Source organism: Centrocercus urophasianus, unplaced genomic scaffold (assembly GCF_019232065.1).
Source record: "Centrocercus urophasianus isolate 14NV4802_14NV808 unplaced genomic scaffold, USGS_Curo_1.0 seq_37, whole genome shotgun sequence".
NCBI lineage: Eukaryota > Metazoa > Chordata > Aves > Galliformes > Phasianidae > Centrocercus > Centrocercus urophasianus.
In genome coordinates, this window is record NW_024884944.1 from 4,168,107 (window position 1) to 4,181,066 (window position 12,960).

General features: G+C 59.7%; 3 protein-coding genes across 3 annotated transcripts in view; 2 read left to right on the plus strand and 1 right to left on the minus strand.

Moving 5' to 3' along the window:
• Positions 1-1,369, plus strand: part of LOC122167356 (membrane frizzled-related protein) — a 4,112-nt gene extending 2,743 nt beyond the window's left edge. Inside the window, exons 7-11 of the mRNA XM_042831848.1 lie at positions 86-234; positions 356-486; positions 673-807; positions 953-1,080; positions 1,145-1,369. Coding sequence (XP_042687782.1) covers positions 86-234; positions 356-486; positions 673-807; positions 953-1,080; positions 1,145-1,369 — 768 coding nt within the window. The remainder of the gene's footprint in view (positions 1-85; positions 235-355; positions 487-672; positions 808-952; positions 1,081-1,144) is intronic.
• Positions 1,370-2,647: 1,278 nt separating this feature from the next.
• C1QTNF5 (C1q and TNF related 5) lies at positions 2,648-4,991 on the plus strand. The gene is made up of 3 exons (XM_042832086.1): positions 2,648-2,732; positions 3,382-3,614; positions 4,056-4,991. The coding sequence occupies exons 2-3, from the start codon at positions 3,401-3,403 to the stop codon at positions 4,571-4,573; spliced, it is 732 nt and encodes a 243-aa protein (XP_042688020.1). The 5' UTR covers positions 2,648-2,732; positions 3,382-3,400; the 3' UTR covers positions 4,574-4,991.
• A 3,838-nt stretch (positions 4,992-8,829) lies between these two features.
• RNF26 (ring finger protein 26) lies at positions 8,830-12,051 on the minus strand. Its single transcript, XM_042832014.1, has one exon. It carries the CDS (start codon positions 12,023-12,025, stop codon positions 10,616-10,618), a length of 1,410 nt encoding a protein of 469 aa, XP_042687948.1. The 5' UTR covers positions 12,026-12,051; the 3' UTR covers positions 8,830-10,615.
• Positions 12,052-12,960: the final 909 nt, after the last annotated feature.

The following is a 12,960-nucleotide window of genomic DNA, read 5'->3' on the forward strand; positions in this document are numbered from 1 at the left end:
AGGGCAGGAGGAAGGAAGGCCTCCTCCTGTCAGGGAGAGCCCGTGCCCCTGCCCGGCTTCATGGCTCTCACGGCTGTCCCCATAGCTGTGCCTCTGGCAGATCTCCGTGCCCCTGGGTCACATCATAGACCTGCACTTCCACAACTTCAGCCTGGAGTCACACGAGGACTGCAGCTTTGACTTCGTGGAGGTTCACGACAGTGCAGGCACCGGGACTGCCAGCCTCATGGGCAGGTGTGGGTCCTGTGGCTCAGATGGGGAAACTGAGTCACACAGCAGGATGCTGAAGTGAGCCAGAAGATGAGGTTTAGGGTTCTGCACACCCAATGCCATCTCTTGCCCCATCTCCCTGCAGGTTCTGTGGCCACCAGCTGCCACCTGACCTGACCTCGTCACGCCACGTCATGACAGTCCTCTTTGTGGCAGATGAAGGAGTAGCAGACACTGGATTCTTTGCCACCTATCAAGCCCGCAATGCCACAGAAAGTACGTAGGCAGGCAGGGAGCAGGGTGCCGGGGCGGGGCTGTGTGGTCTCCATCCTTGTGGATTTCCAAGGCCAGGCTCAAGGAAGCCCAGGTTTTCCCCCACGTCTGACCCTTCTTGGAGCAGGAGCTTGGGCTGGAGGTCCCCCGGCTCTGTGCCTGTGCCCATCCCATCCCCTGCTCTGGCAGAGACCTGCAGCCCCGCAGAGTTTTCCTGTGGCAACGGCGAGTGCCGGGCACTGGAGTCCGTGTGCGACGGCTGGCACGACTGCCCCGATGGCACCGATGAGCTGAACTGTACTGGGGTCTCCTACCCTGCATTTGGTGAGTGCCCACAGCTGGGGGACGCCCCCCGACAGCCATCCCACAGCCTCCACCTACCTACCCAGGTGCACACCTGGAGGCCATCGGATCCTTCGTGATATATAACCCCTAACTCAACCCTAACCCTGCACCTCACCCTGCACAGGCTCCATCTGCGAGCCGGTGGAGGTGGAGATGTGCCTGGGGCTGGGCTACAATGCCACCTCCTTCCCCAACATCTGGCTGGCCATCCCAGACCAGGCCGGAGCTGCCGAGGTGCTGCAAGACTACCAGGTGAGCAGCTGGGCTGCAGCTGGGTGCTCTGCACCGCACTGTGCTCACTGCTTCTCTCCTGCAGACGCTGATGGAGCTCGCCTGCTACCAGCACCTCCGCCTGCTCATCTGCAGCCTCTTTGTGCCCAAGTGCACGCCAGATGGGGGTGTCCTGCAGCCCTGCCGTGCTGTCTGCCTGGCTGCTGAGCTGCGCTGCCAGCACTCCCTGGGTCTCCTCGGCATCCTCTGGCCCATCAACTGCAACATCCTGCCCGACTCCAACGACCCCGTGGAGTGCTTCCAGCCCTGAGATGGCGAGGAAAGAGGAGCGGAGGCCCAGTTCAGTGCCCAGATGCCATGGGCTTTTTGCAGGACTGAGTTCCCGGAGAGGGAATCTGAGCCCTCAGCAGCAGAGCTGTTAATGCTCCGTGGATGGAGCAGGGCTGGGCCAGGGTCAGCTGGGCTACAGGCTGTCCCCCAGCCCCAGAGACAGCAAAATAAAAAGCATGAGCAGCTGATGGAGCAGGAGGTGTGTTTGGAGAGGGTCTGCCAGATTATACTGCAGAAATGGAGGCGTGGGCTAAGAGAGGAAAGCCAGGAGCGTGGGCAGGAATAATAGGACACAGGACTGTCCCAGTTGCAGGGAGGACATGGGCTGGTTGCTGTGCCCTCAGTGGGATGGGGGACCCCAGGGAGATGGATGGCTCTTGGAGAGTGTCATGCAGGCATCTCCATGGTGCAGGGAGCAGAACTCACTCCAGCCAGGGCTCTGCCCTTGCTGGCCATGCTGGCACCAAGCCACCCCACTGGCCACAGCCTGGCAACACCCTGTGGCCACAAACCAGCTGTCAGCTGGCCAAAACCAACAGCCCCTTCACACCTAGGGGAGAGCAGCCAGGTCCCATGCAAGCACCCAGCTTTTGGGTATGTGGGCCAGGAAGGCTCTGCCAGCAGTGTCACCCTCACCACTGCACCCTGCAGCATCCCCTGGATGCATTCAGTGCTGGAACAGATTCAAGGAGACCTGGGAGTGCCTTGTAAAGCCCAGCACCATCCCAGCTTCGTCACATGCCTGCAGTCTCCCTGCCTGCTGCCTGCACCTGCAGTCTGCCGCATCCCTGAACCATGCAGCACCACGCCTGCACCCTCTGCAGCCCCCACGGGTGCTCCTAGTACTGGCACTGCCACACTGTGCGTGCCTCACTGTCCCTCTTGCCTTATCCCTTCTGCCAGGGACAAAGCACCAGCCAGGGCATCACACACCTCTGGGACTCCCGCTCCCTTCTCCAACTCTCTCACTCTGCTTTCCCTCCGTTTTCTCTCATATTCCCCATTCCATCACGCTGTGCTGCTGCCCAGATGCCTTCAGCGCTGATGATTCTCATCCCACGCCTCCCCTCGCCCTGCTGGGCTGTTTGTCTGGCTCTCCCTTCCCCCTGCTTACAGCGCTTCCGACACCGCGGGATTATTTTTCTTTTTCCCCTTGTCTTGTAGTTTTTGGCTCCCGGGGCCCGTGATTTCCTTTGGAGTTTGGGAGGAGAGACGTGGGGAGGAGGGGGGGGGTGGAGAGGCAGCCTCTCCTCGGGCCTTCGTCAGAGAGAAGCGGTCAGGAAGAGCCGCAGCCATCCCAGCGGAGCAGAGCGGGGCTTGGGGACAGGAGCAGGGGGACCGCGGTGAGTGGGGAGGCATGGACACAGTGGGGTCCCAGCTCTGGCACTGGGACAGAAAAGAGCCACATTTCTCCTCCTTTTCCTCTTTGTTGCAGCCGTCACGTCCAGGAGAGGAGAGAGAGAAACTTCATTAGGGCAAGGCCATGGGAAAAGGGATGGGGGCTGCGCCGGGGATGGGAGGGCTGTTGGGAGGTCCCAGCACCGGGGTGGTCCCAGCACGTCCCCGTGCGATGCTGCAGCCCCGGATGGCTGCATGCAAGGAGCTGGGTGGCTCGGAGCAGGGAGCCGGCCGTGGGGATGCTGCCAAGGGCAGGGCCACGATGCAGCTGCAGCTCCCGAGCTGCCGCCCCGCCACGCACTGCTGTCTACCAAAACCACAGCCCATGCATGGTGTCACCCGTGGGCATCCTGCCAGCAGTGCCCATCCGGCACCCAGAACCCTGTGTTGGCATGTGTGCACTGTTATTGCCTCCCCTGCCTGGTCCCCTGCTGTTTCTGGCACTGGTTTGGGTGGGCAATGGGGATGTTGCAGCAGGTGCAGGAAGCACCTGCCAAAAAGGCAACTGGGAGAGAATTGAAGGCAGCTGCAGGGTGCCAGCCTTCTGACCTGGTGCCCACAGGAGTGTAACCTGTGTCCTGTGCCCACTCCCAGCCCCTGCACAGCAGACGAGATGAAGCAGCTCTTCCTCATCTTCCTCCTCGGGCTCATCAGCAGCTCCATGCAGATTGAAGACAACAAGATCCCCAGGCAGTGCTCAGGGCAGCCAGGCATCCCAGGCACCCCAGGCTTGCACGGGGGCCAGGGTCTGCCAGGCAGAGACGGACGAGATGGCCGGGATGGGGCGATGGGGATGCCAGGAGAGAAGGGCGAGATGGGCCCACCAGGTAAGTAAGGAGTCATGTCAGTAGGGGATCCTTGCCATGGGAATGAGCTTGTGTCTGAACGCTGGCATTGCCCCATATTGCCAAGCTGGGAGGAAATCCCACAAAAATGCCCCTTTTGTGCTTCCACCACCCTTCTTCTGCATGGATGACTCTCCAAGAGTCAGCTACTTGCCACCACCAGCACCACTGCGTTTCTCCCTTCCTTCCACCTCCTGCTTCAGGAAACCCAGTGTGGGTACAACACCCATTCCTTGACTCCTGGGAGTTGATCTCCTGCCCTTGTGGGGTATGTTGCATCCCCAGATAGAGTGACAGCACCCATGGGATGCTGAACCCCGCTGGGATGGGTCTAGGCAGCTGAGGTGGGGGAGCTCAGATGGCAGGGGTTGTGCTGGGGACAGCAGCTTCAAGGTTACACTGTCCCCTCTGTGATCCCTCCAGGAGCTCCCGGACCCCGTGGGGAGATGGGCAGCCCCGGCATGGATGGCATGCATGGTGAGAAGGGGGCACAGGGTGAATGTGCAGTGGCCCCCCGCTCCGCCTTCAGCGCCAAGCGTTCCGAGTCCCGCAGCCCACCACTGGCCGACCAGCCCATCCGCTTTGACGTGGTCCTGATCAATGAGCAGGGCCACTACGACCCCAACACTGGCAAGTTCACCTGTGAGGTGCCCGGCCTCTACTACTTTGCAGTCCATGCCACTGTCTACCGCTCCAGCCTGCAGTTTGACATCATGAAGAACGGGCATTCCATCGCCTCCTTCTTCCAGTACTACGGGAACTGGCCCAAGCCCACCTCCCTCTCTGGGGGGGCTCTGGTTCGCCTGGAGCCGGAGGACGAGGTGTGGGTGCAGGTGGGAGTTGGGGACTACATCGGCTTCTACTCCAGTGTGAAGACAGACAGCACCTTCACTGGCTTCCTCGTCTACTCCTACTGGCAGAACTCCGCCGTCTTCGCCTGAGCGTGAGGCTGGGGATGGGGACCCCATGGGCATCCCTTGGGGATGGGATCTGGCCATCTGGAAGCCAGGATGCTCAGCATCCTCCCCTTGCCCTGCTGCGACTTCATAGCCTCGTGCCAGGCAAGGGCACGCTCTCCCTGCCACCTTATGAAGCTCTGTGCCAGAGCTAAGCGTGATTGTGGGCACCCAGCTTTGGGGCTCTATGCCCATGCCGGGGAGCTGCAGTGACCTGATGGCCTCTTTGTCCCTGTGCACGCAGCACCCCCCCGGCCAGCTTCTCCCTGCGGGCTGCCTGGCCGCTGGCACGGCGAGGGGCCCGTCCTGCCAACCCCTGCCATATCCCACAGTGAGCCCGTGTCACCGGTGTCCCCGTCCTTGCCCCTGTCCTCCAGCCGCCCCTCTCCTCCTTCACCCGCAATAAAAGGGTCTTCATCTCTGCGCCTGCTGCTTTTCGGCCCTTTCTAGGGGTCGGAGGGGAGGCTGGCACCACTCGGGGGGACTGCACGGAGGGATGCCGGCTAGCAGCGCGGGGGACTGGACGCCAGCAGGCAGCACAGCCAGCGGGAGGCCGCTAGATGGAAGCATCGGCATCCCTTTGCCTCCTCCCTCCTTGTGAGCCTTCCCCTAAATCATAGAGGGGAGGGAGGGGTTGGGGAGGGCCCCCCGCCCAGACCCCCGATCTCGGCTCCCTGCAGTGCGCAGCGTTGTGTCCGGGGGTCGCGTCCCCTCAGGGACCCCCCCTCCCCCCTCCCAGGTGCCGTGGGACAGGCTGGGGGCCCCGACCTGGCTGGGGACACGGAGGTCGGGGCAGGGGGAATTGTTGCCTCCCACCGTGTCCAGGACTTCGGGAGTTCGCCAGCCCTCTCCCATCCCGGGATACAGTGTGAGAGCAGTGATCCACATGGGAGAAAGATCCCTATTTTTAGCCGTGGAACGAAGAGCTTCCTCATTCCTGCCCAAAATAGGTCCTGTGGGGATAGGGGACGAGCAGGGAGGGGGCTTTTGGCCGGGGGCCGAACTCCTTCACTCGGCAGCCGTGCTGCCCATCAGGCCGGGGACAGTGGGACGAGCAACCCCGCAGCGCAAGGAGCGAACCCTGCAGACCTCGGGACCGCGCAGGGGCCCGGAGCCAAGGGAGCATCGCTGCATCACGGCTGGGCACACAGAGCACAGCAGTGCTTGTGGGACCACACATAGCCCCACAGGGACTTGCAGAAGCTATGGGGGGCCAGGGATGAGGGCTCGCTCCCCACGGGAGCCCTGCAGCTCCCTCCCAGCCCCAGCCGCAGGGTCGCGTTGCAGCGGAAGCGGCTGTTTGGGTTGAAGATGGCTTTTTCTGTAAGCAGAGCCGCTCAGGGATAAACAACGCGGCAGAGCAGATCGATGGTCGGAACTGTCTATTCTGGGAGGAGGATAATGACTTTTCTTGGGATGAGGCCAGGGGAGGTACGTGGGGGCTGGGAGCATCCTCCAGGCCCTATGATGATGCGGGGAGCAGTGCTTGGTGCAGCAGCTCTGGGCTCTGCTCTCCTTGAGATGCTCTTTTTGGCCAGGATGCTTTGTATGGGGTCAGTGGGGGACTGCTGGGACCCCCCCCGAGCAACATAGAGATGCCCACAGCTGCCTAGGGAGGAGGACAGGGAGGGGATAGGGTTAAGAGGAGCCACAAAAGGCTTTAGTTTGTCTCAATACCTAGCAGCCCCTAACGAGCTCCAGCAGCTGCCCCTGAGGAAGGAGTGGCCACAGCCCCTATTCCACCTGCACCTAGGTGGGGGAAGGACCACCACCCCTTTGGCCAGAAGGAGGGTGAAGATGCTATAAGAGGAGGGTGAGCAGACAGGTCTTGTTGTGCAGCTGACAGAGGTGGCAGCTGGAACAGAAATGTTTATTTAATTAGAAACAAAAAATAAAAAAGAAGTGCTGGCAGCCCTTCCTGGAGCAGCACACTGCTTCTTGGCCACAGTAAGGTCACAGTCTTCAGCTGGAGGCTTGGACCCAGCAGGACTGGGGCTGCAGCAAGAGTCTGGGGTTGCCGTGTGCAGCATGCAAGAGGTGTTGGCTGTGTGTGTGCCCTGAAGCTGCAGAGGAGGTGAAGATGCCAAGTGGATCAATTGTCTCCACCAGGAGCCCAAACCTTCAACTGCAGGAGCAGAGTATGGAAATGGCTGTTCTGGTGACTCCTGGCTGACCTGGTAAGGAGAAGTTCAACCTGAGGGAGGGGATGGGGGCTGTCCTCAATCAGGGGAGGATGAGGTGGGCAAGCAAAGGGCTCAAGTGAGCAACCAGGGGGTCTATCCAGTGCATGCACACCAGCAGTGCCCACACCAGCACTGTGCATCAGCTCTCCTGGCTGTGCTAGGAAATTGGCCCCTGTTGGGGTATCCAAAGTGCCTATACAGCAGCGTGGGGACAAACAGGAGGGTCCTGTGGGTTCTGTGCACTGGTCCTTGTGGGAATAGGAACCACCTCGATATCTGGCAACAGCTCACAGCAGCAGGTGGCTGAGGAGCAAAGGTGGGTGTGCTCCTCCAAACCAGAGGAGCTGAAAGAAGGGGAGAAGACCAAAGGAGGACCCAGCTGGGGGCTTCAGGAGAGCGGACACTGGCTTCTTCAGGGATCTGCATGTCCTGGTGAGTAGAGTGGGACCAGCAGGACCAGGGATCATCTCCAAGCTCAAGTGCTGTTTCCATCTGCACCCCAATGAGATGGAAACCCTGGGGAGGCAGCAGGGAGTTTCCATTCATGATGATACCCACAGCCCAGCTGAGCACAGCCCCGCTCTGCATGCTCTGAGCCGCTAATGAGGGAGCAAAGCTGGTGCCTGGGAGCAGCCCAAAGGCCCCCCATGGTTCTGCTGCTGATCATCACCTGCTCCCTCCTCATGGGCTGGGGGCTGTGAGCTGCTCTGCAGTGTGTGTCTGTCATGCCAGCTCCCTGCTGTCACAAAGGCAATGGCAGCTCATTAGGGCTGGGATGCTGCAGCTGGGCAGACAAAGGGATGCCGAGGATTTTCCCAAGGCCTGGGGCAGGTTTCAGTTCAGCAAGCTGTCAACATCCCCCCCCACCTCAGTGCTTTTAAGTGGGGGTAACCCAGCAGCATCACACTGCTCCCATCCTAGCAGAAGAGAATGCAGCCAGGACCTCAGCCCTTATGCCCATGACAGGTCTGTGAGCATCACTGCAGCCCCACAGCAGCTCCATGGTGTTGGAGAAATACCAGGACACTGCGGGCTGCCATCAGCCAGGGGATGGTTGCATTTTCCTCTTGTAATTGCTCGCTGCATGTGAGCCAAGTGCGTGCAGCACAGCTCCCGGGGGAAGGCTGTGTCCTTTACATCCTGTTCTCACTTGACCACAGGGGGATGAGGTGGCTGCATGCATCTCTGCATCCTCTGCTTGGATGTCTGCTGCACAGGGCATCTCCCTGCCAGCTCCCATCCCCCAGCCCACCTCAGCTTTCTGAAGGCTGTGCCTCAGTTTCTCCTGGTGCAGCCGGTCCCCTGCAGGGCTTGGCAGCCCTGTGCTGGTGCTGTGCCTGGCTGAGCTGCACTCCTGCAGCCTGCCTGCAATCCCCCTGTGCGACTTTCAGCCAGGACATGAGAGTTTCCTAGTTAGAATTAGTTTGTTTGCTGCCATAGCCCTGCCAAGGCAGGTGAGTTCAGGGCAGGGTGAGCCAAAACTCCTGAGGTCTCTGCCCATCGGGGTCCTGAAAGATATTTTCCAAACAGTTTGCAAGGATTCAGGAGAAGCCAAGGATGCTTAAAAGTACACAGTAGCCTGCCAAGAGCTCAGATCAGGGCCAAATGCATCTGCTCACAAGTAGCTCAGCCTGTCCTGGCCTTTTTGTGAAGCAAAGTTGCCCCTGTGCTGCCTCCATCCCTAAGGATACCGGGCTGGCCATCACCCTCTGTCACAGGCAGCAGGATGTGGAGGCACCAAGGACACATGAGAGCTGGGATTATGCATCCTCAGGCTTTGTTCTGCCAGCCTGGAAAGTCTCAGCCCTTCTGCTCTGGGCTGCTCCAGCTCTGGAGAAGCCAAACACAAATTGCTTTGGTCCAGCAGAGAGAAGCACACGCTTCTTTCCAGGAGCAGCTCAAGACCTTTTGCAAAGCAGACCTCTTTCTCTCTTCCTCACTGAGCAGCCCATAGTGACACCAGCCCAGAATCCAATTCTGTGTCAGTGATGGAGCCCAGGGGTGAGCAGAGAGGAGATCCCAAGGGAAGCCCACCCCAAGAAAGAGGCAGCAGGCAGCTTCTGGTAGAGGAAACTTTAATTTGCTTGTTTGTAGTGCAAAGAATTAAACTTAAGGCAAAGCTTTCTCTCTTTTTTTTTTTTTTTTTTTATAAACAGGCAAAAAACAAACGGGCCCCTAAAACAGTGACTGCTACAATAATAATAAAAAAAAGATTTGTAGGGAGAAATTGCAGTCTGGAGAAGATGTCCTTCGTCCCCTGAAACCCACATAGGAAACATTGCACCCCAAGATCGCTAGCTGGCCCCAACCAGGGGTGAGTCCATCTGAGCTGCAGGAGAAACGGCTTGGAGGTGAGGATGAAGAGACTCCAGCACACAGCAGTCCCTGCAGAGCTGCTCTCACACACCATCAGACCTCGACACAGCACAAGTTTGCAGGGCAGAGTCGTCTCTCAGCATGGCCTGGCCTCTCCACTGCCTCCTTTTTGGCTTAAATTACTGATCAATTATTTGTTAGCAGGAGAATGGAGAAAGCCACGCCAGCCGCCCCCAGGCTCTTGGCTTGCAGTCGAGGAGTCAAGGCTCCTTCCAATCTGGCTCCAGCCAAAATTGGCTCTGATGCACGGCTGACCCCAGACAAGCAGCTGAAAAAGGGAAAGCTTTTTAGCGCGTGGCTCTCTTGCAGCCCAGCAGTTTCTTGGAATCGTGCTGGGATGAGGCACCTCAGCCCTCCCCAGCTAGGAATGGATGGCCTCGTCACACTTCGGGGGACACTTACATTAAACAAAATGTATTTCACATCGCAGCCAAAACAGAAGTGCAACCCTGCCCTAAACAAACGTAGCTGTGGTCCTTGTACTGCTCCGTGCACAAGTCTGCAGGTCCATTGCACTTGTGCCTGGAGCTGGAATGTCTCAGTGGGCTTCAAGGAGGATTGGGGTGTCCCCTTGACTCCCAAAGAGCCGCCCCTTCCTGCCAGCTCAGCCTGGGAAGTTGCAAATGCTCTCCAGCCTCAGGGAGCCTAAGGGCTGCTCAGGTTCTCCAGGCAACAGGTAACAAACTCCCTTCAAGCCCCTCCATGCAAGTAACACAGGATGTGTTTGCTGGTCTTGCATAGGTGTGGAAGCAGCAGCTGCACTGAGCTCTGCAGTCAGCTGTCCTGCAGGGAGATCGTGCTCATCGTGGCTCCTACTGGCAAGGGAAAATTCAGACTCCAAAGCCATAATGGCTGGGATGTTAAGGAGCCTCAGAAGCCCTGCTATCCTCCAGCTGAGAGCTGGGCTCAGCCCTTTGGTAGAAAAGCCTAAAAAGCTCAAGTGTGCTTTGCTAGAGCCTGCAAAAGGGGCGGGCGAATCCCTTCCCTGGGAGCTGCCCCACTTAAATGGCAGGAGGAAAAAAGAGTGCAAATGCAGTCCACCAGGTAGATTTTTTGGCCAAGCCTTGGTAGAAAAACATCCTTTGCCTTGCACCAGTTCCAGTAATTTCCAAGATGGCACAGCTTTTATCCTGTCATCAGCTCTGTGCTTTGTTTCAGATCACAAGCTCAAGGCAACAGGCCTTGAAACAGAAGTTGTCAAATACAACAACAAAAACAAACAAAAAAAAACAACCTTTCAGCCTGCTGCACAGATCAGCTACCATGCCTGCTAGCAGGATCTACAGCCTAGTTGTGCACTGAACGTGGCTGAAAGACACCTCTGACAGCTTCTTGGTCCTTCAGCACCATCCTTAGTTCTTTGCAAACAACTCGGGGCAGCCCAGGAAAGAGCCATCGTGCGTTCCAGCATGAGGCAGGGGTGTCTTCAATCACCTGGAAGAACAACCCAAACCACCCACCCCGCAGTTCACAAGTACACGTTGAGCGTCTGGAGGATCATCTGGCGGCACAGCGGGCAGTTGCGTTGGTAGACAGCCTGCTGCAGGAGGACTTCTGTGCACTCCTGGCACAGGCACAGGTGCCTGCAGGGCAGAAGCAGCACTGTCTTGGTTTGATCTTGACAGATGACGCATTTCTTACGTTCCTCTTGTTCTTTCAGAAGCATCCAGGGGTCGTCGTCAGGAGCGCCCGCTCCATCCCCAGTCGCTGCGTTCAGCTGCTCTCTCCTTGGAGCTTTCCCCCAGGAGGTGCTCGCCTCGTCCCTGGATGCCTGGAGACGCTGCCCAGACGCAGTGCTTCGACTCGCCCCTGGATGTGCCTGCGGGACCTGCTCTGCATGTGGCTGCTCCTCCTGCTGAGCTGCAGCATGGTCGTCCCCTGCCAGCATCAGCCTGCCCAGGGCCTGGGCTGCCCCTCTCCGCTCGCTCTCCTGGTTCATCGTTCTGCCCCCTCGGCTCCAGTTGGTCACCTGCAAGCTCCAGTCCACCAACCTGCGCCAGGTCTGTGAGGTCATGGCCATGCCCAGCATCAGGACGGCCATTTGGTAAAGCCTCCACACCTCTTGCTGCAGGCGGGGATATGCAGGCAGCGTGTGGAAGTAGCCCAGCACGTGGCCCAGAAGCGTGAGGAGCAGCCCGGGGTTGAAGATGACAGCGCTGACGACAATGATGGCAAGGAGCAAAGCCAGCCCGTACACGTTGACAAAGAAGATGCCAATGAGCAGCTCGGCGGTGGAGACCAGCAGCTCGAAGGCCAGCTGGCAGGGCGACCAGAGCAGGATGGAGACAGCAATGGCGCTGCTGGAGACGTGTGCCAGGAAGGCGGCCAGCAGGTCGGCAACGCGCAGCACCGGGCTGACCACCGAATCCCAGAGAGCCAGCAGCAGGGTGAAGAAGTTCTGCGTGCCCAGCAGGCACAAATTAACCATGCTGTTGACCAGGTAGGCCAGCAGGCTCACCCCGATGGCCAGCCCCTCGCCCGCCTCCCTCAGCAAGGCCTGCCCCGAGCCCAGCAGGCTCCAGAGCCCGCGCTGCAGCAGCTCCCTGCCCCGCAGCCCCAGGTGGGTCAGCAGGTGGCCCAGCACCTTCAGGCCCTCCAGGGCTGAGCAGCAGCCCCTCAGCAGGCCGCCCAGCCCCTGCACGGCCCCCAGCGCCAGCCCGCAGGCCGCTTCGGCCAGGCCGCACAGCCCGCCCAGCAGCCCGTTCCAGCAGGCCCACATCCCGGCCGTGGCAGCACCGGGGAGGCTGGCGGCGGTGGTGAGGAGCCATAGCAGCGCGGTCACCAGCGAGGACACCAGGAAGAAGTTGAGATCGAGCAGGAGGAGCAGCAGGTCCAGCGCCAGGCGCAGGCCGCGCAGCAGCAGCAGCACCAGCTCCATGGCGGGGCCGGGCCCGGCCGCAGCCCTCAGCCGAGGCCCGAGCGGGGCCCCCCCGCTATGGGCGCCGCCATCTTGTCGTGGGCGGGAACGCGGCGCTGGCCAATCGGAGGAGGGGGACGCGACGAGACTCTCTTTCCATTGGGCGGTTCGGAGGACGCGGCGGGGGGGAGGCGCCTCTGATTGGTTGTTTGAGCTATGTTGGATTTAAAGGGCCAGCGGCGCCGAGTTTAGCCCTGCGAGCGGTCCCCACCCGGGGCAGGCTGCGGGGTCAAGCGTGTGATGAGTCGTGCCGGCCTCAGCGCTGGCAGCCGGCAGGTTTCCGGCAGGTTGTGACGCTCCAGCACAGGGTCAGCCAGGGCAGTGCTGCTCGCACCACATCAAGCGGTTTCCTGCACAGGTCTCAGAATAATTCCAAGGCCAGGACCAGCCCAAGGTTTGGCTAGGGAGTAGGTCTCACAGCAGGTCCTGCTTCCTGCTGAGTAGTTCCTGCCAGCTTCCAGGCTGGGCATCCCCAGGAGACAGCCTGGCCCCACTGCCTGGACGGTGACGCCAGGCAGAGGAACACCCAGCATCGTACCCAAGGCTTTTTAAGGAAGGGGAGAGCAAGTGGAACAGATGACCCATGAGAAAGACATCCAAGGCCCTGGGCAGTGCGTGGGTACGGGGGGAGCCCCTGAGAATAGGGTGCCTGGGTGCCCCACCTGCAACCCCCTTCCACTGCACAGCAAAGCCATGTGTCTGTCAGTCTGTCTGTCCTGCTGGCTGCTTTCAGGTCCGTTCCCTCCCTGCCTGTCTGGTTTCAGGGTTTTGGCTGTGTGTTCTCCCCTGGTAGGGTGTGTGCCGGTGTCCACGTGACAGAGCCAAGATGCTTTGAGCATTTATGGTAATGTTTGGATTTCTTATTGCTTTACCAGGAGGCAGAAAAAAAACCAAAA

Coding starts and splice junctions, on each gene's coding strand:
- C1QTNF5 (XM_042832086.1), top strand. CDS start 3,401: ATGAAGCAGCTCTTCCTCATCTTCCTCCTCGGGCTCATCAGCAGCTCC. Junction 3,615..4,055: donor GGGCGAGATGGGCCCACCAG/GTAAGTAAGGAG, acceptor TGATCCCTCCAG/GAGCTCCCGGACCCCGTGGG.
- RNF26 (XM_042832014.1), bottom strand. CDS start 12,025: ATGGAGCTGGTGCTGCTGCTGCTGCGCGGCCTGCGCCTGGCGCTGGAC.